Here is a 26,141-nt window from a genome sequence, read left to right on the forward strand (position 1 = left end):
CAATAGACAATCTTTTTATTTGTTATGACAAATGTATTTCATCAGTGTGCATTGTATTTAATGGCTTAAGTCATTCAAATTTCTAATGTGATATTATGATCCCTGCTATTCACTTACCATGGGACCTGGAGAAAGTGGTAACACTCATCTGGGTTCCATCTCATGATGGAACTGATGATTGTACTCACCACATAGCGTTGTGGAAGGAAGGAAGGAAGGTAGGGAGGAAGGAAGGAAGGAAGGGAGGGAGGACAGCCACAGACAGTCCTGAGGCTAGAACAAACACCCAGTGTGTTTGTTAATGCAACATTAATTTTAATAGGAGCAAAGATGCTCTGGTTTCATCATCATACCAGTGTCATGACGCCCATCCGATCCATTTCCCTGGCAGGACTTCTCGGGGTGAGCTTTGGCGTTGAGTGTCCACTGGGGGGAGACGAACTGGCCAGTGAGGAAGCTGTAACAGAGGCAGTGATGGAGGTACCTTGGTGGACTCTTGCCAAATTCAAGCCTTCCAGGCTCACACTAGCCACTCTGTTCTCAATTTCTTCAGCACGCAGTTCTGTAGATTCTTTTTCTTCTTGAATTAGCCTGAGAGACACGGTTTGATTTTGATGCATTATATGCTGCTATAATGCTAACTGGAATTCACAAAATCAGTAAATTCTACTCTGACCATTTTACATCAAATGTACATCTATAACTTGCAATAAATTTCAGAAACTTTCTGGCTGTAATTTAGAAAATCCCTTTTTTCCCCAAACAATAATTCTTTAGAACTTTCAGTTTGACTTTCTTTCTATATTATCATCTGCTAAAACCATTGTAAAACTAGACAGCCTCGTTGGCTTCTACTGCTAATCCTAATCTTGCATTTAGCTCACAAACCAATGTAAAAAGGCTTTTTGAAACCCAGATCTCAATGAGATAACTGAATCTCACCTCATACTCAATGAAAAATTTTAATCGATAAGTTCCACAATGAGTGGTCATTCATAATTGTTGTGTAGTCAAATAAAACATAATGATTTATAATGTTAACATCTACTTAGCCAGACCTATTTTAAATAAGTCCTAGGCATTTTAATGCTATGGAGATATAGTTTGGTACATAAATAGATATATGGATAAAGAAAAATTTAAACACAAATCATAATGTAAATGCTTTGGGGAAAGCAAAGCACTAGCTGTTGCCCTTTTTCCTTAAACAATGAGAAGCTTCAAGAATATCTTAGAGTTAGGTATTACATAGTTGCAAAGAATAAAGTACTTACACACTTGGGATAGATAAAGATCCCATTTAATAGAATCTATATACATTTCATGTGTTGCTGTAATGAAACTGTTCTATCAGTATACTGTGTTTGAAAAAAAGATATTGTTAATATTCTGTTATTCACTCTAAATGGTTTACTGTGACCCTCTATGATATGTTAGCCCTGACTTGCAGTTTTCTTTTTACATATTTAATAAGGGGGAAACCACTTGCTACATTTATGCAATAGGAAATAGTTGTTTGGTCTATGGTTGTTGTGAGAATTTGTGCTCCATTTACTCATCTACATTTGTATATGATTACTAGCTATTTTGTTTTGTTTTAGAAAAGATATTTATTCTGAAATTTCAAATAACATTAGGAGAAATGTGACTTTTATGTTTACTGAATGGTGCAGGGGTTAAAAGGGGGTTCTGAAACACTCAGCTATCATCCAAACTCTACAACAGGTACTCATACATCACAATTCTTTTTCTTTCTTTCTTTCTTTTTCTTTTCTTTTCTTTTTTTTTTTTTTTTGACAGGCAGAGTGGACAGTGAGAGAGAGAGAGAGAGAGAGAGAGAGACAGAGAGAAAGGTCTTCCTTTGCCATTGGTTCACCTTCCAATGGCCGCTGCGGCCAGCGCCCTGTGGCCGGCGCACTGCGCTGATCCGAAGCCAGGAGCCAGGTGCTTCCTCCTGGTCTCCCATGTGGGTGGAGGGCCCAAGCACTTGGGCCATTCTCTACTGCCTTCCCAGGCCAGAGCAGAGAGCTGGACTGGAAGAGGAGCAACTGGGACTAGAGCCAGCACCCATATGGGATGCCAGCACCGCAGGCGGAGGATTAGCCAAGTGAGCCGCAGCACCGGCTGCATCAAAATTCTTTTAACAGGAGCACTGTTTTGTTCCCTCTACTCTCCCCTCAAAATAACTATGTTCATAAAGAACACAGCCTTACAGCTTAAGCGGCAATGATATTCTTACTGTGTCTTCACTAACTTATTTTGCAATTCTCCCAGTTTTTAAGTAGCATATGTTCACTGATTAAACAGAAAGCTTTGCATTGTCTTCTTACAAGTCACTGAAATAACTGATCTTTGTGATTTTAACATATTTTTAAAAATGCAAATCACAGAAGTGGGCATTTGAGTGGCACTTAAGATGCCACTTGATATGCCCACATGCCATGTTGTGTTCCACCTGGCTCCACTCCTAATTCCAACTTCTGCTAATGTGCACCCTGGAAGGCAGCCGGTGATGGCTCAGATACTTGGGTCCCTGCCATGCACTGATATATCTGGATCAAGTTCTTGCTCCTCATTTTCGAATGGACCAGCCCTAGCTATTATGGACATTTTGGGAGTGAGCTAGGTGATAGAAGATGTCTCTGGCTCTCTGGTTTATTTTTTTGTTTTTGTTTTGTTTTTACCTTCCAATAAAAAGCAAACAAATAAATAAGCATTTAAAATCCTACTTGAAATGAAAAGAAAAAAAATGGGACTGGCATTGTGGTGTGTGCATTGACTCTAACACCAACATCCCATATGGATGCCAGTTCATGTCCCAGCTGCTCTATTTCTCATCTAGTTTCCTGCTAATGGCCTGGGAAAAGTAGCTGAAGATGCCACAAGTGCTTGGGCCCCTGCCATCCATGTGGGAGACCTGGATGAAGCTCCTGGCTCCTGGCTTCCACCTGGCCAAGTCAGGAGTGAACCAGGAGATGGAAGATATCTCTCTGTCTTTCCCTCTCTCTCTGTAACTTTGACTTCCACAAGATAAATAAAGGAATATTTTTTAAAAAAATGAAAAGAGAACTTAAAAATCAGGCTTTATACTAAACTGTCCTTCATTATTCAAGATCAAGATTGTTCCTGGGAATCACTACACTAAGGTAACAGAGCTAAGAGTCTTTCAAGAGAAACAGATTGTTACTGAGGGTGTGTGATGACACTGTTGCTGACAACAGATATCAGATACCTTAGCCTTCACCAGATACCAAACTGTGCTAAAATTTTGATCTTGAACTATACAGTCTGCAAAATTGTGAGCAAATAATTTTTCCATTTAAGTCCCTGACCTAGGCTGTGGTATTTTGTTATGGCAGCCCAACAGACTGAAAACATAGTTCATGGGTGTTGATGAGAAATAAATGTGTGTTTTTTTTTTTTTTTTTAATGGTATGTAACTAACTCTGATGAACTTCTAAGAACTGCATCATGGCCGGCGCTGTGGCTCACTAGGCTAATCCTCTGCCTAGCGGCACTGGCACACCAGGTTCTAGTCCCGGTCAGGGCGCCGGATTCTGTCCTGGTTGCCCCTCTTCCAGACCAGTTCTCTGCTGTGGCCCGGGAGTGCAGTGGAGGATGGCCCAAGTGCTTGGACCCTACACCCCATGGGAGACCAAGAGAAGCACCTGGCTCCTGGCTTCGGATCAGCGCGGTGCGCCGGCCACAGGGCGCTGGCCGCGGCGGCCATTGGAAGGTGAACCAATGGCAAAGGAAGACCTTTCTCTCTGTCTCTCTCTCTCTCTCTCTCTCACTGTCCACTCTGCCTGTCAAAAAATAAAAATAAAATAAAATAAAAAAATAAAAAAAGAACTGCATCATCCCTGATATAATGGCCTAGGACTGATAAAAATAACATTAATTTCCCTCCAATATCTAAAATTTTCTAAGGGAGATGAATGCACAATAGTTTTCCTACTATTTAGTACTTTTACAGCCATGTGAAATGAATTTGAAGGATATGCTTACATCCACCACATTTTTTTCTATTTCAACAATAAATTTTAATTTAAAAGTGCTATAAAACTTATTGGAGAAAATTTCATTTTTAACATATCATTTCCTATTGTCATTAATGTCATGTATCTGTATTTCATGTATGCACCTTACAAAGGCTGTCCTAATTTTTCACAGGATACAGATATAATGGGAATCTTGTAAAGATATACATTATCACCCAGTGGGTCAGAGATAAAGTCTGAGATTCTGTAGACCTAACAATCTCCTAGAGGGGGCCAGTGTTTTATCTGAAAATCACAGTTTTAATATCAAAAATTTTTAATCTCTGTATACTACCAGTACTAATTGGACTCACCTGATTTCTTTGTTGATGGCATCCAACTGTTCCTGAAGCATCATGGCTAGAGTCTGGGCGTCGGAATGACCACTTGGAGAGAGAAGATCCATTGAGCTAAAAATCGTTTCTCTGTCATCATCATCAATATCAGACATTTCAGTGTCACTTTCAAAAGGGTGGCTGCTGATTACTCCAATTTGTTGAGTTCTATTCCACTCATGATCCCCAAGAGATTTCACCTGGATGGTAAATGGCAATGCTGAATGTTTATCATACTGCACATTTTCAAAGCACTAATCTGAGAAACAACTATAGAAAGCAGACATGATTTTATAGCAAAACAGAATGAATCAATGATGTTTTAATATATTACTTTAGCAAAATGCTTCATTGATACCTTGAGTAATGCCAATATTAATTAGACAAAATTAAGATTTTTAAGAGGAATAAAGATGATTTGTGGTTCAAGTTAACAGTTACTTTAAAGTATCCACACTTGCAAATTTCTCTTTATTTCTTATTATAACAATCTCTATTTACTTGTACTCAACCATTTTAATTTCTGATGCTAATTAGTCTTACCTACATTTTTATCATTAAAAGCTAAGAGCACAGATATTATCACATGACAGGTCATACAAGAATTCTTTCCTCAATCTTGATTTACATAGATTCTACAAAAAATACTCTTAAAGTATTGCAAAGTGATTTAATTTCATCTCTACTACATTGGTCACTGGAACATTCCCTTGATTTTTGAAGCACCAAGCATGCTTATTACATGGCTGCATTTTTAAAAAATAAGTCCTCTAGTTGAATGAGAGTTTTGAGTGACCAGTATGCCAGTATTTTTCAAGCTGTGGGTATAAGATAGAGGTACTAGAATTGTCTGCTTTTTACGAAAAACTGGCCCACATTTTTATTCATGTAAAATGAAGTATATGGAGGAGCACAAGATATTGACTTAAAAATTAAAGCCCTGACTTGACATTTGTGTTACAAATCATTTCAGTATTGAGTAAGGCTAATTTATCTGTCACATCACAATGAGAAAAGATCTATATTGAGCTTAATGCAGTCTTTGTTTTTTATTCATTCAAGAGTTATTGACTCTTTACTGTGATGGATTTATTTACACACAGTGTATTAACACCAGTTAAAACCCAAAGGTATTGAGAGTCTGTGCAAATATGGACAGATGGGTTATATCATAACTTTGATATATAAAAATATTAAAAATCAATCATTAATAGTTCTCTAAAACACTTTGGATAAAATATGTGCATTTTATTCAAAGTGTTTTTAAAGAATTTTAATTAAAATAATTAATTAAATTGAATTAATAATTCATAATTAATATTGCCTAAGTGCCCAAGCAAACCAAAAAATCTATTTGCTAAAAGCTGGTAAAATATAGTATGTGAAAACCACAGAAATATACGTTCAAGTTTTGACTCCATCACTTGATTACTTCTGTAATTTTGAACACCTTTGTGTTCAAAATTTGTATTCTTTTTTAAGGTTTTTAAAATGTATTTGAAAGGCAGAGTTAAAGACAGAGGAGGGGAGACAGAGAGAGAGAGAGAGAGAGAGAGAGAGAGAGAGAGATTGATCTTCCATACTCTGGTTCACTCCCCAAATGACCACAAATGTCAGGGCTGGGCCAGGCCAAAGCCAGGAGCCCTGAGTTTCTTTAGGGTTTTCAGTGTCAGTGCAGGGGCCCAAGCACTTGGTCCATCTTTTTCCCTGTTTTTTCAGACACATCAGCAGGGAGATGGATCAGAAGTGGAGTAGCTGTGTCTTGAACCAGCACCCATATGGGATGCTGGCTTTGCAGGTAGAGGCTTAACCTGCTATGCCACAAGGCCAGCCCCCTTTGTATTCTTATATTAGCATAAAATTAGTATAAACCTCATAATGTTATATGACTAGATACATGAGAAATGACTAATTGAACTTCTAGCACATAATAGTAGCTTTATGTTAGTTATAGTTTTAAAAATATGTCATACTCCATGAAACCAGTAAAATTTTGAATTCTCTTTGTTAATTCAGTGTTTTAATTAAAACCATCAAAATAAAAAGATTAACCTTTGGCTCATCTCTTCGCACACCCATGCGACCTCTCCTTGGTCTTCTTATTACTTTAGTTGTTCTGTAGTCAGACTGGTTGTCCACTAGGGATCCAACCGAATACCGCAACTCAGCCGAGGTGTCGAGATGAGTTCTGGAAAAAGGAGGAACATATAATATCTCCAGCCTCAAAGATACAAGCAAATTGCTATATGCTGCTTAATTGGAAATAAAGCATAAACTCTCAAGGAAATAAATCTTAAGAAAAAAATATGATCAACTGTCATGACTGCTTGAGGCCTGTGCAGAGACTTAGGTCAGAAGTTCCTGTCTCAGGTTCATTCTCCAAAGTCAATCTCCTTTGGAATACACTTATAGCATCTCTGGTCAGTATAATTTTCAAATGTAATGGTACAATGAAACATGTTAGGATTCATAACCAATATCCATTAGATTAAATTCCAAAAATTCTATTTCGTTTGAGCTTTTTAATGGATAGTTCAATATTTGTGATTTATACAATATTTGTTTTAAATGTATTTTAAGAATCTAACTAAAAAGTGTAAATGTTGGGGTACCAGTATTTCAAAATTGTTTGGATAAATTTATTCACATATTCTCTATTTTTCAACATGAGGATCAACAAAATGCTTAAAATCAGATTGACCCAAGGTTAATAATCTTGCCTTTGAAAGGAAAATATATATCACCTGAACTATTTTTTAGCTTTTGATAGGAAATTGTTCCAAAAGGATTACGAATTTAAAAAAAAAACATTTTATTTATTTATTTGACAGAGTTACAGACAGAGAGAGGGAGAGACAGAGAGAAAGGTCTTCCATTCACTGGTTCACTACCCAAAGGGCTCCAACAGCAGAGCTGAGCGGACCTAAAGCCAGGAGCCAGGAGCTTCTGCCTGGTCTTTGGCACAGGTGTAGGTGCCCACGCTCTTAGGCCATCTTCCACTGCTTTCCCTGGCCATAAGCAGAGAGCTGGATTGGAAGAGGAGCAGCTATGGCTAGCGAGAACCAGAACCTTATATGGGATGTGGGTGCCGCAGGTAGAGACTTAGCCTACTACAATAGCTCAAGCCCCAAGAAAAAAATTTTTTGCTAAGCACGTTTTATTCTAAAATTTGCAGAGACAAATTGGTAAGAAAATTTCAATTGGCATATATCATCATAATGTTTTTCAATAAACATGATAATAAAGCACATTGTTATCAAAGCAAAGAAAAGGTTTCTCCACACATTATACATTTATAGCAAATTCAGTTTACTGTATTATAATGATTATGATAATAAAAGCAACATCATGCTGTCCTTTAAAATCCATCATGAGTCAGAAATGCAAAAAGCTGAGTTTTCTGTTGAAATAGGGCTCTCACTAATCAAACATACTCTCTTTCGTTCTTTGTGGACAAATGCAACTATTTCCAAATGTTTGGCAAGATTAAAAAGCATTAGGAGAGGTCTGGGTTTTTGCCATAGTGGAAGACATTTATCTAATGAAGACCTTGTTTTGCCAAATGACATTAAATGAAAATAATTAAGGAATCAGTGACAAATGAACGTTATTTACTGTTTCATAGCAATGAACTTCAGATGTAATCAAGTTAACTGTCTTAATTGTGGATAATTCTTATATATGCATAAATACACAAACTGTATTTATAGAGTCATGTATGTATGAATTAAGCAACCAGGCCAAACTCACAAATTCCATGATTCTCAATCGCTATCTATTGAGCAGATGATCTAAGTTCCAAGAAGACAAAAATCAGTTTAGCTACCATTCTATGTCCAGGGTGGTGTGCTTAGCACATAATAAGCATTGCATAAATATCCAGTAAGATAATGGATAATACTACGAGTAAAACTGATTATAATACAGTCCCAAACTATCTCTCTCAGAACAGTCTCTGACCTTTTTACCTGTGACTTCTCACATTAATGTTACTTTGGACATCAGAGTGGAGTTCCTAATTCCTATAAATTATCATTTGAGGAGTACTGTTTTCTGTTTCTCTCTCACCTCCAGATTGTATGCAAGAACATGAAACACAATGCAGCTCTGGCTCACCAGTGACCTGCTTTGAACTCTTCCTGACCTTCCAAAGCCCTCCCCAATCTCAGCCCTTCCTACTGTCCGCCTCACTAGCTACTCTCCACCTTACTTTTCATTCAGTCAATTCCTTCAATAACACACATTTTCCTTCTCCCCTGAGCCTTTGAACACACTTTTAATTCTGCTGGAACAGTCTTTCACTACATTTATATGGCTAGCATTCTTAAGGCTTCAGATTAAAATTTATGGCTATGTACTATTCTGGCTCCTGTATTCTCTCAATTATAACAATCTTCAAACTAATATTTTTGTATTTTCCATCTGGAATGTGTACTCTATCACCACTATATCTCCAGTGCAACTATGTCTGTCCTGTACAAAGTGGACGGTAAATCTTGAGAGAACCACTCTTAGAAGAGCCCACTGTTTGCATTTTGTGCAAAGAATTTCCTGCTCATCTGTTTTTCTTTGTTCCCCCCAATTTTTTGAGCTAGTTCTCTAACAAGAGGAATTCTACACAATATTTCCATACTAAATCATTTAGAAAATCATTGTAAGGGTATAATAGTTGAGAGGCTCTTTGAAGGTCTAAGTAAGTTACAAAAAAATTAGTGATTCTTTTAAGCAATGAACCACACATTTTCTCCCTTCTCAAACTCATCAAGAATTTCCATACATAAATCAGGTATAAATTTTCTTAGAGAAAGTATATTTGTGATCCCTCTGCTTTCTGGTACAGTCTCCATTGCCCTTTCCCATTACCCAGATCTCACCATTCCTTTAGGGCTGTGCTTTAGTAGCTATGTCCTCCATGGCTATTCTGGAGCTCATTTTGCTTTGTTTTCAGAGGAGATACTAGTGCAGAGTATGAGTTACTGACATGCAGCTCTTCTCACCTCCCCCCCTCTTACTTAGATCAACAACTAATAGACTGAATCCTAACATACCCTTTGTTTTCCTTATTGTTTAAAAAAAGTGCCCCCCAAATCATTGCTGTTCAATATGTATTTGTTTAATAAACATTCAGGTATCTTGTAAGTTATAAATCTCATCAGTTTAGCTATCTTAATTCCTATAATACTTTATATTTCTGAAATGATTTACTATTTATAAAATTCTCTTTGCTCGCTTGATTTACTTCACCTGGAAAGCTTGTGACATAATCAGAAAAATACACCATATATATATGTAAAATACCCATATACATGAATTATAAATAATTAGAATCTTAATAAAAGTATATATTTCTTAAAATCAAACATGCAGCAATTATTGTTCAAAAGCTAAGAATATGGGTTGTCGTATTCTTGGTTTTGTGTGCTTTCCACTATAATATGCTGTTAAAAGGAATAATTGCTTTGTATGTTTGTTTTCATGTCTTTATTGTAGATATATGTTGGGCTGTGATGATGACTCATTGCAGTGATGAACTTTTAGATAACACTCCTATAATGTAACACTGTATTTCTGACATCTAGAGTAAAAAAAAAAAACAAGGAAATAGTTATTTGATCCAGCTAGAATATACTTAATGTATTGACTAGATAATATTCTGTGGATTTCCTCCTTAGATTTTTTTTAAAGATTTATTTGTTTATTTGAAAGTCAGAGTTATATGGAAGGAGAAGGAAAGGCAGAGAGAGAGGTCTTCCATCCACTGGTTCATGCCCCAAATGGCCACAATGGCTGGAGCTGCACTGATCTGAAGTCAGAATCTAGGAGCTTCTTCCGGGTCTCCCACACAAGTGCAAGGGCCCAAGGACTTGGACCATCTTCTACTGCTTTCCTAGGCTATAGCAGAGAACTGGATTGGAAGTGGAGTAGCTGGGACTCAAACCAGCGCCCATTTGGGATGCCAGCACTGCAGGCAGTGGCTTTACCTGCTACACCACAGCACCAGCCCCTCCTCCTTAGATATTTTAGCAGTACTTCATGGTCATGATCATCATCATCACATGAACCTATATTACTGAACTAATAATTTCAGTTCAAATATAACATCAGAATTTTAAAAATTTGAAAAATAAGTGAGATTTTTCAAATTAATTACTAACATATTTAACATTGGAGGTGTTCTTATGTCTACAGAATTGTATTTCTCATACTAAACTAAACTGTGGAAGAAATATTCAAAATATTGAACATTTCTTGCTTATACTTACACTGAAAATAGGACATAATCCTTTGGGATGTTTTTGCTTTGTATTTTAATATAAGCACCTGAAAAAGGCTTTACCGAATACACATTGTTTAACAGTATTTATTGAGAACATACTACACGGTTGGCAGTTTTTGAGATGTCAGATTGCAGCAATTATCAAAACACACAAATGTCTGCCCCTGTGCAATTAACACTCCTAAGATGACTATATCTTGAAAAGACAAATATCATGTTTTCCCTGATTTATGTTAATTAATATACAGAGTACAGAAAAGTAACATATATGAGTGAAATTTACATTTTGAGATTTGATTATTTTGAGATTTGACTATAGCCCTTATCTATACTCCTGAGGTATAGTGGTTTTTCTATTTTGGGGATTCTTTATGTAATGGAGGGTTAAGTTTGCGATGATAATGAAAACTGAAAGTGTGCTATGGCAAAAATAGAAAAATAAAAGAATGGACGGAAGAGGGAGAGTGGGGGTGGGCAAGGGTGGGAGGGTAGAGTGAGAAGTATCATTATGTTATGAAAGCTGTATATATGACTTCCATGTAGGACCTCTGTCCTTAATGAGGTGTACTATGAGAATTAATGGTAAAATTTGCCTTCAAACTGTACTTTCTACTTTGTGTGTCTGTGTGGGTGCAAACTGTTGAAATCTTTACTTAGTATAGAGTTGATCTTCTGTATATAAAGTCAATTAAAAATGAACCTTAATGAAGATTGGATGGGAAAGGGCATAGGAGGTGGGACTGGGGTGGGAGGGTGGGAATGGGGGGAGGAACCACTATATTCCTAAAAACGGTACATATGAAATTTGTATTCATTAAATAACACCTTCTAAAAAACTGTATATATGAAATACATGAAATCTGTTCCCTTAATATAAATTAAAAATGTTTAAAAAAGAAATAAAGTGGGCTTCTACTCAAAGCCTGTGGCAGGCAAAAATTTCAAACCGCTGATATTCTGTGTTGTCTAGTAAGTATATGATTAAATGGGTGAAGTCCTGTAGGGTTTCTTAACAACTTTAAGTAAAAGGGCTTAATCACAAAAGAAAACTAAAATGAATTATTAGCCACTCTCTCATTTTCTGTTTAAAGAATCATTCCATTGCCTATTTCTTTTAAGATAAGGTGTTTAGTCAGAATATATGGGTACAGCTAAATTTATTTGAATGTTTTATTCTTGCAGGTATAGTTTTTCATTCAATCTTTATTTGCAACTACTTTAATAAAATGGGTAGATACTGGAGCCGGTGCTATGGCGCAGCAGGTTAACACCCTTGCCTGAAGCACCGGTATCCCTTTCGTGCACCGGTTCGAGACCCGGCAGCTCCACTTCCTGTCCGGCTCTCTACTGTGGCCTGGGATGGCAGTAGAAGATGGCCCAAGTCCTTGGGCCCCTGCACTGGCGTGGGAGACCCGGAGGAAGCTCCTGGCTCCTGGCTTTGGATTGGCGCAGCTCCAGCTATTGCAGCCAATTGGGGAGTGAACCATCATTTGGAAGACCTCTCTCTTTCTGCCTCTCCTCTGTGTAATGGACTTTCAAGTAAAATAAAACAAATGGGTAGATACTATGTGACTTGTTCAGTCCCAAGCTTTGGATGCATTTCTGCATGTTTCTGCATGGAATGTGTATATAGAAACATTCAAGTAGAGTTCAATTTGCGTATTGGGTACATAGGAGGAAAGGGCTGTAGCCTCTTAGAATAAGATGAATCTACATACGTGAAATTCAATTACTTCATTGAAGAATTTCTTTATATACTTCTATCTATTATAATTAAATGTACAATATAAAAGGCAACTTAAATATTTGCTATTTGCACTAAGGGTTTCTTAATTAGAAAGTGATATTGGAATATAGAAATTGTAAGTTTGTAAATATGTTTGTAAATAAGTTTGTAAGTCAAAATATGGTGATGAGGGTAAGCATTTGGCCTAGAGGTTCAGACACCCAGTTCCAGCCATTGTGGACATTTGGGAAGTAAACCCGTGGGTGAGAGTTCTCTCTCTCTCTCACTTTCTGTCTGTGCCTCTTAAAAAAAGACGTACTGGGGCTGGTGCTGTGGTGTAGCTGCTAAAGCTGCCGCCTCCGGTGCAAGCAGCCCATATGGGCATCAGTTTGCGTCCAGGCTGCTCCACTTCAATCCAGCTCTCTGCTATGGCCTGGGAAAGCAGTAGAAGATGGCCCAACTCCTTGGGCTATTGTACCTGGACGGGAGACCCGGAAGAAGCTCCTAGCTTCAGATAGGCTCAGCTCCGGCCTTTGCGGCCATCTGGGGAGTGAACCAGCGGATGGAAGACTCTCTCTCTCTCTCTCTTTGTCTCTGTCTCTGCCTCTGCCTCTCTGTAGCTCTGCCTTTAAACAAATAAATAAATCCTTAAAATAAAATAGATGTTAAGGTGCTCACATCTCCTATTGTTGTGCTAGGTTCAGTTCCCAGCTCCAGATCCTACTCCAGCTTCCTGCTAGTGTGTACGCTAGGATGCAGAGGTGATGGCTCAGTACTCCACTTCCTGCCACCCCCAGGAGTCATCTGGATCGAGCTCCTCAATCCAGGCTCCTGGCTCCACCTCTGGTTCAGCCCAGGTCACTGCAGAGATGTGGGAGTCAATCAGTAGATGAGACCTCTTGGTCTGTCTCTTTGAGCCAATCAATTTAAAAAATCTGGTAGTGACTAATGAGCAATAGGAGGTACTTATTTATTTTGGTTAAGGAGATATGGAACTCTAAGAATAAACTCTTATTGATTCTTAGTGGATATTTAAAATAAGTTATCAATTTACTGTTACCTTGATATTGTGGGTTCAATTAAAGAGCCAGTTCTCATTTTCAACTGGTCAAGTTCAGATCTCAGCTTTTCAATTTCTTCTGCTAGTCTTTCCTGGAAAACAAAAGTGATAAACAGATGATAAGCATATGCCAATAATACTAACACTCCTTTATGATAAACCAAGCTTAATTTGTATTTTAAAAGGGAAAACTGGCAGATATATTTTTATTGGGGGTTATTAGATAGGACAGCAACTGAACTTTTTTTTTTCTGAACTTTTTTTTCCTGAACTTTTCCCTTAGAATAAAAATGCAAACAGCAGAAATCAATAAAAAAATTATCTATATTCCCTGGCATTCAGAAATGATAAATAGTTGAAAATTTATTGAACATTAAAGCCAGGATTAGTTAGGTAGACATCACTTCAAAATGCAGATTAGAAACCATATCCAGCTATAAAAATAAGGAAAAAGTCTTATTAATACAGTATGTTGGGATGAAGGAGAAAAAGGGCTGGAATAAAGTGGTCAGAAAAAAAATCATCAGTTCAAAAGGAAATAGAATGTACTTACTGGATTTATATCGGTACAATTACTTGCACTTTTGATAATTTTGGCAGGTTGGCCAATATCAGTTTCAGTTTGTAAATTCATGAAGATGGAGGTTGTCTCATAGCCCTTAATTAAATGCTCTTTCTGCATTTTTTCTCATTAAACTTTGTTTTAATGAGTCAAAAAATTCTGCGACAGTTTTAGGACAAGTTGTTTCCATTAAAATGTACTGACTGTAAAAACTATTAACTTAAAACTGACATGCACAAACAAATCAAACAAAAATAAATGGTTCGCAAAACAGTTTCCTTTCTTGCTGAAGGTTTTGTGATGTACTGTCTTCATTGACCTTTTTGTTCTAATGGTTACCACTTCTATATTGTTAGAAATGCTTGAATCTGTCCATTCCGATTTTGTTTCCGTTTTCCCCTTCCCAGTGATCAGGGGTGGACATGTTATTCCATTCATACTTCTATTCCCACCACAGTTTTTGTCAATGTGGACTTTGCCATATTTTTCTTATCTGCTGGTTTTATTCTCACAACAACCATTCTACTTTAAACACTTTTTACCCTTGTTTTTAAAAAAGTATTCTACCAGCATCTATTTCTTCCTCACAAAATCCTCTGTAGTCATATTATTTTAACGCACATGTACTATCTAATAAACATCTTGCTTTAAAAAAAGTACAGTAGTTCCTTCTGGGACTTATTAATTCATTTGTTCTTTATTTCCACACACAAAAAAATGCATTGCTTGTGGTCCAGGCACTAAAGGTAAGTAGTGAACTGACAAAGTTTCTTCTTTTGTGTGATTTGCAATCTGGTGGGGAAGATGAGCTTCCTAAGAAGTAAATAGGACATATGGGATTACAGGTTGCATGAGGAGGGTAAAATACAGGAGTCATGGAAGGGTGCTCTGATAAACTGATATTTGAATGGAGAGCTGAAGAAAAGAAAAGAAAAGGAAAAACATGTGAGAATACCTTAAGAAAATGCATGGCAGACAGAAGGCACAGAAGACTAAATGCCTTCTTAGAGGAAGCATATTTAATGAGATGGAGAGCAGCGTCCAAAGAGGCCAAACAGAAAGGGTGAGGAGAAAGACAGGGAGGGGATGAATTTAGAAAATGGATGATTACAGGACTCAGGGACAGTACTCCTGAAAGGCATCACAAACCATTTTACACCCTTCATCTTTGAGTCTGAGAGAGACAGGAAACACTGAAGATTTTTGAGCAGGGAGTGACGAGGTAATTCTGACAGTTGGGAAATCAACTGTAGGATGAGTTGGAGAGATTGGAAAGAGAACTACGAAGCCTATTCCAAAAATTCAGGCAAGAAAATAACATTTTAAAAAGAATCATCTCAGGAAAAAAATGGCTAGATTTTGGCGAATTTTGGTTGTAGAACTAACAAGATTGGCTGCCATACTGGACATGGGGTGTGGAATAAACATAGGTGTTAAGAATAATGCCAAGATTTTTAACAAGAGTAACTTGGAGAAAGAAGTTGCAGTTATAGTTTTTTTAAAAGATTCATTTATTTATTTTAAAGGCACAGTTAAAGAGACAGAGGGAGGGAGGCAGATAGATATCTTCCATCTCCTGATTCACCCCCCAAAATGGCCACAATGGCCAGGCGTAGGCCAGGCCAAAGCCAAGAGTTAGGAGCTTAATCCAGGCCTTCCATGTGGGTTCAGGGGACCGAGCACTTGGTCCATTTTCTGCTGCTTTCTTAGGCCATTTGTAGGGAGCTGGATTGGAAGTGGAGCAGCTGGGACTCAAAACCAGCGCTCATGTGTGATGCCTGCATTGCAGGCAGTGGCTTAGCCCATTGTACTACAATGCAAGCCCCACAGTTATGATTTCCTGAGACAAGAAAACTGCAGAAGGTAGTTAGATTAGGTGGTGTTGGTGCTTACTGTGGGGAAATCTGGGGAGGAGAGTAAGATGTCAAATTTGAGCTGAAATTTTAACAATGAGCTTGCATAGAATCTATGCATTCCCTCATGGGAGAGCACCCAGTAGTTGATCTAAAGTTGGAAATGCTCAATTTGAAGATGGTTTTTAAATTCATGAGATCAGAGGAGGCCACCAGGAACTGAACAGGAGAAGAGATCCCAGGCTTACTCTAGGAATCTGAAATTTTAGAGATAAAGATGCTAAGGAGAAACTGAGAGAAGAGGTTGAGCACACTGAGGATTTGGCTGAACTAGACTGAGAATAGATAATTGAGTGAGGATCTGAGGTGTAATAGATATCACCAGGCCAACGTGTGTGTGTCTCTATGAGATGATAGTCCAGAAATGAGGTCTGAACCAGGCTTTGCACTCTCTGAAGATTAGCGAGAACAACTATGCTAAGTGTGAAATGATCAGTAGTGCCGATTGCCCAGGCAGATTGTTCCAGCTACAAGATTTGGGTCGTAGGTGGGGGAGTGGGTTCTGGGGATCTTGCCAGGAGCACACAGAGCTCTGGATAACATAACATTGCATAACAACATCAAGTCCAAAATTCACAATCTGGCCAATCTAGTTTTTCAAACACATACCAGTGATGGAAAAATTCTAACGATTTAGCAATCTAGCCATTTTTGCTTTTTCCTTGCTGTTGTATAGGCTCCATCCTCTATGTAGAATGCCCTTCTCATCTCTAATTGTAAAGATCACATATGGCTTCAAGAGCTTGCTAAAGTGATATTTTAAAGTCACCTTTCTGAAATATTTCAGAAAGAATTATATTTCATCTTCTAAGCACCATTTCATATTGTTTTAGTAGACCTATCTATCAGGAGTCTGCAGATACCCTGACTGTGGGACTTTTAAAAATTAACCTCAGGGGTGGGTGTTTTGATGCAGCGGTTGGCACTGCTTGGGATGCCTGTATCCAATATTAGAGGGCCTGGGTTCGAGGCCCAGCTCCACCTTTGATTCCACTTTCTTGCTAAGGCACACCCTGTGAGGCAGCAGTGATGGCTCAGTAGCTGGCTCTCTGCCAACCATGTGGGATTCCCAGATTCTGTTTCTTGCTCCTGGCTTTATCCTGGTCCAGGCCCTACTGTGTGGGCATTTTGCAAATTGACCAGCAGGTGGGGGAAATCATGTCTCTTTGTTTTCCAAATAAACTTCAAAACAAGAATAAATAAAATATTAATATCATAATATGTAGGATCTAATAGGTTAAGTGTAGAATTTATCTCCCTCTCCTTTTCTTTCTCATCTTTTATAATGCCTTGCCATACTGATGCCAAATCATTCCTTGATCCTTTTTTTCCCTCCCTCCCTTCCTTCCTTTTTCCTTCCTTCAGTTTCTTCTTCCTGACTATCTTCCTCTGTCCCTCATTCTCTTCCCTTTTTCTTCCTTTCCTCCCTTCTCTCTCCCTTTCTCTCTATTCCTTGTACCCTTTACTTAACACACATTTATAGATTTCTTTTTAAGGTAGCAATTTCATTTTATTGCATTAAATATGGAAAGAAGGCTAAAGAAGAAGGAAAAGGCATATTAGCAACTACAACTTTAACTATTTCATAATGTAGTTCTTATCTACATATCTTAGAGCAGGCATAGGTGATTCCAGTCTAATATGATTTAAGATATCACCTTCACTATCTACCTCTCACCTTACCAGGCACCTGCGATCATGCCACATACATTGTGCTTCACACGACTTGTAAGAGAATCCTACCTCTCCTACAATGAAGCCTTCCTCACTGTCGCCTTCCATAGCAATGCATGCTGACCTTTCCTCCCTGTAACTCTGTCTGCTTGATGGTTGGCACTTAGCAGCCGCTGCTGCACTCCATTCTTATTGGTTAATAAATGCATGTTCTCTCTCCTCAGATTTTTCAGTTACTCTTAAACTACTATTATGTTTGAAAATACATAATTCCTCAAAATATTTATATATCACATCTACTTAATGTGTTGGTGCTGAAATAGCATGTCAAACTAGACACATTCTTATCCCACTTACATAAGTCAGAAAGCAAGACAAAACTGTTGCTATTAAATGTTAGAAGCCAACATAATGATCATCTTTAGAGGAGTGGTGACTGTATGTTAACATGAGAGGAACTTCCTGAGTAGATAGAGATTTTTTTTTTCGTATGTTTGCACCTTAAAAATTCATGCAAGAAATTCTACTTATACATCTACTCTTTTGTTAGGTAGAATAGTTAAAAATGCTTCAAAAAGATCACATCCAAAAATTATTCCTTATCAGATATATTTTACAACAAAATATTTATCCAAAATATTTATAGAAGTAGAAAAATGAACAAAAAAGTAGGTTTCCATAATACCTTATCATGTAATGATTCTTCAAGATTCTTTCTGAAAGTTTCTGATTCTTGAATTAAAACATTCTACAAAAAGAAAAAATATATACATAATTAATACATTAAATATAATATACTGGAGTACGTACATTAATGTTCAATCACTCAAGGATCTTCTTTGATTCCTTTTGAGTTGCAGCCATTTCTTGGTTTCCATAGAAACCAAGTTTCAAAAGGATCATTAAACATGATACCTTAATGTTTTGAGAAATACATAATTTAAATAGGAAATGTTATTTTGTAAGACTTGAGTGTACATATGGAATAAATATTACCTTTCAAGACTTTTCTGTTTGCCTCTTCTCAGACTATGCTTTAAAGTAGAAAATATTAGATTATTCTCCAAATGAGAGAAAGTAACATTCTAAATGTTAGCTGGAGGTGTTATAAAAATATCAGCTAAATTGATTTTTAAGATCTAAACAAAGAAGAAATTATCAAATCATATTTTAAGATATCATTCTCTAAACATCTATTTCAAATACAGAATTAATAATTTATAATAATTTCAAAATTATCAGAGAGATAAAAAAGAAATTGTAGGTATTCAGAAAACCAAGTTACATGTCATCAAGACAGGCAAAAGTAAGTTGCTTCTTTCAGGTAGCTGCAAGAATCCTCACTATAAAAGTATTTTGCTGTTAAAACTTTGTATTTTTCATATAATCTTGCAAAATATTTTTTAAATAATGCATTGCTTTCAAATTTGTAGGATAAAATTAAATAGAGTAACAACTATATGACAGTCATATATTTGGAGTTACATGAGAAAAAGCATGCCTTATGACTTCCTAATGGGTAACAAATTTACACTTTGTTGAAATATTTTCTTTATTCTGGTTTATTTTATGTTTCATGAGAGATTATCTAGCTAAAGTAGTGATTGACTTTCAAAATAAATTTCCAAAATAATTTGTCCTCTTGGGTTTTAGTTCCTAACCTTGTTTATGCTCTGGAGTTAGCAACTAGTTCATGTACTCTTGCTGGTCTGGTAGCTGCCAACTATCAATAAGACATATATAATCATTTATCAAGAAGTACTTTTTCTGAAACAGTGCAGATGAAAATATTGGGTCCCTAAACTCTTTAGCGGTACTGACACTATTTCTATTGGTGAGATAAACTTACTCAAACTTTGGCTATTAGACGACTGGTAATAGCAGTCAGCCACTTGAGAAATATAAATAATCCAAAGCAAGGCTCCAAATAACCCCCAAATATTTATTTTTGCCTTATAACTTATCTGAATACCAGAATAAAGATAAATATTTTTGTCACCAATCACAATACATTTTAACATATTTACTTCATTTGAGCATAGAAATATGAAATAACTATATATCACACATGTGTGTTCACTAAAAACTGATTTTATCCATTTTAACAGAAATCATTCATTACTAAGATTCTATCAGATATGTTTTCAAGTGGGGATGATAAAGGATCATCTGATTAAGACAATGGTTGAAGGGGTACAAAATAGCATGGTCACAAGAACAAAGCTAAATATTCATGCAAGTCTGCCCTTCTGTAATTTTACCTTCTCTTCTAGGGCAGCCATTCTTTCCTTTAAGTGCAGCTGTAGGCGTTCATTGGACTCAGTCAGAAGTCTGTCCACGGTATCAGATAATCTTTTGTTATGTTCCTCATTCATTTTCTCTCTTTGCCTAGCCTTACATTGATTAAAAAAAATAAAAATAATTTAGACAGGGAAACCTTTTAAAGATTCTTCAAGGTTAGAGATTTGCTAGTTTTAAAATGGATTCAATTTTGTTTTGATTAAATTGCTAGAAAGTTTTTTTTCTTTTTAATGCATAGGGTATATCCACAAGATTTTAAATACAGCCCATCATTCAAAAGCTTTCTTTTCATATGCACACTACAAAGCTGTAAACTGAGGATTTGGTTGGCAGAAAGATGGGTTCTTAATATACATACTCTTTGAAGTTCCTGATTCTTCTCTTCAAGTTGGCCTTCAAGATGTCTCATTCGTTCTTCAATATTTCCATGTCTCTCTTCAGCCTGTTCAGAAATATGAAGAATGCATCTGGAATAAAAGATCTGATTAACTCTTTTCCTCTAAATAAGTTGAAATAAAATGTAAAGCAAGCTACTACCAACTGCAAACATAGTTTTCAAAAAATAAACTTTCTTTAAACAGGCAGCTGAACAGCATTGCTTGAAATGTGTCAGCTACAGAGGCCTGTTACATCCAAGCATCAGCAAAACATTGGAGTTATTTATGAGCAATGAAATCAGCCAAATGTAACATGCAAACTGTGCATGGTTTGAACACAAACCTGCCATTGTCCAATCTTAAGCTCCTGAAGCACTGAACTGCACAGATGGTCGATTATCAATAAATAAAAGTAACATAATTTTTAGAAATGAAAAGAAAAACTTAGATGGATTCTATTTAGCAATAGAAAGTAAAGTCCAGTAGGACTACCTTCCTACGTATGGAGATCATTTCTTGTAGTTTAGCTTCCATAACATATTGATAATCATCAGATGAGGTAGAAGAGGTTGGATCAGACTAACAGATCAAGGAAAAGGAGAGGGACAAAATTGAAAAATCAGAACTAAAGACACACACTGAACAGAATATAGCACAGAATGCTTAAAAGAAAAGTGTGACAGCAAATATAATACTTTAATAGAATTTTATGTGGAAACTACATTGACATCTGGTGAACATGATGCAGTCGATGGTTATAAATGAAAGTCAATGATATGTTAAAATAAAAAGCTGTCAACCTAAGATATGGAAAGTTAGTGATGGCTGGCAATGAATGACTACTACAGAGTGAACTGAAGCAACTCTGAAAGAGTCACATAATAATTGGATTATGGGAAACCAAACACTAGAATATGTCTCTGAGAGATTGGTAAAAGTTAACGTTAAAAGTTTTGCATTTTGGTTGGTTTATTATATAAAAATAATGGAAACTGTATCTCAATGTAAGGAGTATGTTAGGCAATGGCTCAAGTGTAATAAATTTGGTACAAAATTTATCATAAATCTTGCCCTGTAGAAATCAGAGCAAAAGCTAAGCCATAGGGTTAATTATTATGAGTATTCCCCAATTCAAACAACATTGAGTTTTCTTCCAAAACAGTTGTGAACTTATGAAATGACTTCTGGTCTCTGAATATCTGTGGACATTGGTCTGAAATCCAACTGCTTATTCTCAGATGTAAGCTCATTTACAATTTTAAATGAAAATGATTAAAAGTCCCCCTCAGATTATTAAGACAACAATAATGCGCTGAGGACAAGGAAACTTATTTGTGAACTTTCCTAAATGGTACTAGGGTCCCCTCCAAAGCTGTTTAGACATTAATTTGTTGCTATGGAAACAAAATAGTGCCCTTTGTGAAGAGGCAGCACAATGAAGAGGCAGCACAGTGCCTTTGTGAGCTAATGTTTGCCCTGTGTCTTGGAGGTGACTATCAGATTATGATAGGTACAGAGTGTTTGACACATGTGACATTGCTGGTAGCTGAACATATAAAGCTATTTTAATCAGAATTATAAGTAATTAGAACATCAAAAGAGCCCTATTGCAAGACAGCACATTTTAACTTTAGAGCACATTTTATCACATTTTGTAAGTTCATTCTAAAATAGTGAAACATGCTTATGCCAGTATAGGAATATAAAAACATGTCAGGTAGTCACAGTAAATAATAATATCCTATTCAAGTATTGACTCATATACATGTCTACCATATTTTTTTTAACAAATTTTAATTTAATTAATAAACATTTAAAATATCAAATCTTCTATGCTCGTTCAAATTAAAACTAAGATTTAAATTTCACAAGACTGAGTTTTTTTTTTATTTCACAACTATGGAAGATAATGAAGAAATAAAAATAATTCATTACTTTGTCAGGTCTTCCTCAAATTCTTAAGCAGAAGCAACAAAAAATTAGCATGGTCCTTAAATACCATAAAATAGTTTGATAATATCATTTAAAACAGAGTTCTATTACAGATACAGTGAATGAGTCAAAATATTATTGAAATATATACTTTAAATTGATAAAGATATCTAATTCTTCAAAAGTACATTTTAACAGGCAGCTAGTGGAATTAAAATTAATGTAGTGACTAATTCAAGATATTCAAGTTATGAATATTTCAAAACCCGAACTATCTTTTCAACAATACAAATTTGTAATGTCTTTAAGATTTCTACCTGTTTTTGTCTTAAGTCTTGGAAACATACCAAATAATGTGAAATTCATTCTAGATATAGAACAAGAATTCTTTTGATACTTTTTACTGGTACTAGAAATAAATGAAATACCTTAGGGAATACAAGATGGATTATGTCCTTGCTGAGGGAACTATACATTTTAATTTAGACCTAAGAAATCATAAGATTTGGAGACCCAAATAATCTTCACTGGTGGATTGTGTATAAATTTGCTAAAGCCAACATTTAATTTTATCCATAAGCATTAATAAACAATTTTAACTTTCCAAAAACCTTTAAATGAGTTTCTCCTACACACACACACACACATACACACACACAATGAAGAAAAAATAGTCCAATCAATCAAAGGGTAAGTCCAGATATAATTTCTAAACAGTAGATAATTTTCAACCAACACTACTAATTTATATTCAACTTAGCTTTGTGAAGACTACAAAGTCAGCAGTTGATGTAACTACAGAGACCATACAGTAATAGTCTACTATTTTTATAGTCCTTGTTAGAAAACTGGATTTATCTCGGTTTCACTCTAAAATGTAGTACAATCAGATTTCGAATGAGCTGAATTTCTAGAGTATATTGGAAGCTAAAATAGTTTTTGAGAAGAGCAGAAATATATTCAGAAATAGAGAAGAAATGAAAGAGAAGAGAGCCAACAAGGAGACAAACAGGTTGCTTATAGTAAGCAAATATATATATTATATTTGTATATACATGTATATATAATGTATATATATATATATACCAAATAAAATATTTGAGAGGTTGTTAAGTATACTTTTCAAATTATGTATTATGGGGGCCTAGTTTTAAGTGAAGAAGAAATCCACTTACTTTAGTGATTAGTTAAAAAGTTTAAAAAGTAGAAAATGACCACTATGATCAATAAGAGTGAGATACTGAAAATGAATGAAAATTGAAAGAAAAAATGAAACAGCCTTATTGAGAACCTCCTTAGGGAGCTTGAGTGAAGAAAACAAGAAAAAGTACAAGATATTGAAGCCATAAATATTAGGTGAACAAATTAAAGAGTGATTTTTTGAGCTGTTGGATAAAAAGAGTTACAAGTGGAAGGAGCATGTTCATGATAAACTCTTAGCACTTAAGGTGTTTATATTTTAAAATAAATATGGTGGCCAAATAAAATTGAATGTCTGAAATACATTGTTGATACAGAACCAGTCAAAAGATAAGATGGGAAAATGAAGGTGAACAAATTAAAGAACATGAAGGTTTTCAAGAAGGATAAAATTTTTCTGAAAAATTAGTAAATTTAAAGGGTTCAGATAAAGGGAAATATTGGCAATATCTTAGGTAAGAGAAAGATGAGGAATAATAACTTAAGAAAAAAGAGAAGGGAAAAAAGATGAGGTAATCATTTTTAGTTATTTTTTGAATACTTTAAATCAAGTAATTATAGGAACTTTATCTTAAAGCCCTATAAGTCAAATATTTTTTCTTAATAATGTTTTATTCTGGGTCTACCAAAGATCTGCTGAGTTCTAAAATGTGATTCTTAAGGGAGATTCCATACTTTCTGATATTTTACTCAGGATAATATTGATGATTATTGATAGTGAAATTTTACAAAGTTATTTTTTCTTATTTAGTCACTCACCCAATTCCCCTCAAAATCGGGAAACTGAATGAGAGACTGCTTTAGGAAAGTTCTTCACGCTCCTCTGATGACAAGCCTAAGGATGTTTACACAATCCATGTTATATAAATTAAATTTAGTATTGCCAAGAAAAAATAGAATACTAATATGTTTGTATTGCTTTTCATAATTTAGAAAGTATTTTTCAAATTCAGTGATACATTTCCTTTTACTTAGAAACTACACATTTGTGAAATTGCCAGTGAGGTTTACTGATACAATCTGTGCCTACAGAATGATCCAAATCTCAGACTAATATTCTGTTCAGCTAGCTACTTCAACATTCTATACAAAATCAACTGATCCAATGCCTCCTGATCCTGCTCTACTTTGTCAACTCTTGGCCTTTTCACTACTGATTATTTTTCCCATTTTAACCAACAGACAAATCTACATTTTCCTCCAAGTCAAGGTGATGAGCAGAGGCCAGACGTACGATCAGAAAACTGTGCATGTGAACAAAATGAGGCGTGATGGTGGACTCGTTCAGGCAGAGTGGTTCAGGAAAGCTGCTGTCTTGTTGTCAGGCATGCTGAGGGACACATTCTTCTTTAACTGTTTACATTTTTAGGAATGCAGTGTGTGTGTGTGTGTGTGTGTGTGTGTGTGTATATGTATGTGTGCATGTGTGTATGTGTATGTATGCGTGCATGTGTGTATGTATGTATGTTTATGTGTGTGCATGTGTATATGTATGTGTGTATGTGTGTGTGTGTGTGTGTGTGTGTTTGCCTTACTTTTACACTGCTGTGTCAGTTGTTCTGGACCATCCCTAAACCAGAATTTTTAGTTTTATGTTCATATACCTATTGTATTTGTTTATTGTAATGGCTTGGAAAATGTAGAAAATTGTGATGATTATGTGATTATCTAAAATGTATGTATATTTTTGAATTGCTATTGAATCAAACATACGATGATTATCATTATATGACAAAAATCACGATTTTTATTCTAGGGATATATATACATATATTTACATTTTGAAGCAATATCATTTCCATTTCACTATAAGAGATCAGAATAACCCTTTTTAACATTGTAATGGTTGTTTAACACTAAAATATATACAGATAGTTACAGAATCTTCTGGTCACATTATAACAGAAAATACTAAATAATCTTCAGAATACTGATTTTAATTTTTTTCAGAAGAAATTATAAAAGCTATTTTCTGACTATCTAGTGGCTTTAGGCTTCTCCAAGATTTTAAACTTCTAGCAAAGTTACCACACTATAACTAGAAAAACACCAATTATCTGTACTTCTAATAGTAAATAATGTATGTGAAGTCTGATAAACTTTTATATCACATGTATTTACATATTAAATATTATTATTGTGTGTGTATCTTCATGATTATTCTTACATGCAAATATTATGGAAAATTAACCATAACAAAAAGACATAAAAGTTTATTTTGTTTTCTTTAAATAGGCAGCCAGATCATCGCCTTGATATCGCCATCACTTGATGTGGTATAAATAAAACATATACAGTAAGAAAAGAACTATAAAATAATGCACAAATACATAGAGATTAAGTACACTTAGCCTAAATAGTATCTAAAGAAACTCTTTTTTAAAATTCCACTTTAATTGTCAGTTACTTCTCCATATAGGTCGGCCATTGTTTTAGTACAGTACCTTTGTTAGGGCTGCAATTCTCTGAGCCAGTTCAGCCTCTACTTCAGGTAGAGTTTCAGCCTTTCTCATAGTTTGCTGCAACTTTTGCTCAGCCAGCTCAAGACGCTCTTGTAACTGTCGATTTTTCTCTTCCATCTGAAATCGCAATAGTAACAGAGAAACTTACAAGGCCAGAGTAAGGAGAGCAAATACAAGTACCAGCACCAGGGTATTCACACCTCAGTCATCGTTCCAGATCTAAAATCAGCTACCACCGCCTCTAGATGTGCTAAGTGATGATTGTCATCATGTTTTCATATA

The 26,141-nt window shown here is 35.7% G+C and overlaps 1 protein-coding gene across 18 annotated transcripts in view; it reads right to left on the reverse strand.

Moving 5' to 3' along the window:
• Positions 1–26,141, reverse strand: part of PPFIA2 (PTPRF interacting protein alpha 2) — a 540,970-nt gene that overhangs the window by 77,500 nt on the left and 437,329 nt on the right. For all 18 annotated transcript variants that reach the window (XM_070052665.1, XM_051846503.2, XM_051846506.2 and 15 more), the window contains 8 exons: positions 25,842–25,976; positions 20,247–20,330; positions 19,849–19,980; positions 18,273–18,335; positions 13,439–13,530; positions 6,428–6,563; positions 4,355–4,575; positions 354–591 (listed from right to left, as the gene is read on the reverse strand). In XM_070052665.1, the coding sequence (XP_069908766.1) occupies positions 354–591; positions 4,355–4,575; positions 6,428–6,563; positions 13,439–13,530; positions 18,273–18,335; positions 19,849–19,980; positions 20,247–20,330; positions 25,842–25,976 (1,101 nt within the window). The remainder of the gene's footprint in view (positions 1–353; positions 592–4,354; positions 4,576–6,427; positions 6,564–13,438; positions 13,531–18,272; positions 18,336–19,848; positions 19,981–20,246; positions 20,331–25,841; positions 25,977–26,141) is intronic.

This window comes from Oryctolagus cuniculus, chromosome 11 (assembly GCF_964237555.1).
Source record: "Oryctolagus cuniculus chromosome 11, mOryCun1.1, whole genome shotgun sequence".
Classification (NCBI taxonomy): domain Eukaryota; kingdom Metazoa; phylum Chordata; class Mammalia; order Lagomorpha; family Leporidae; genus Oryctolagus; species Oryctolagus cuniculus.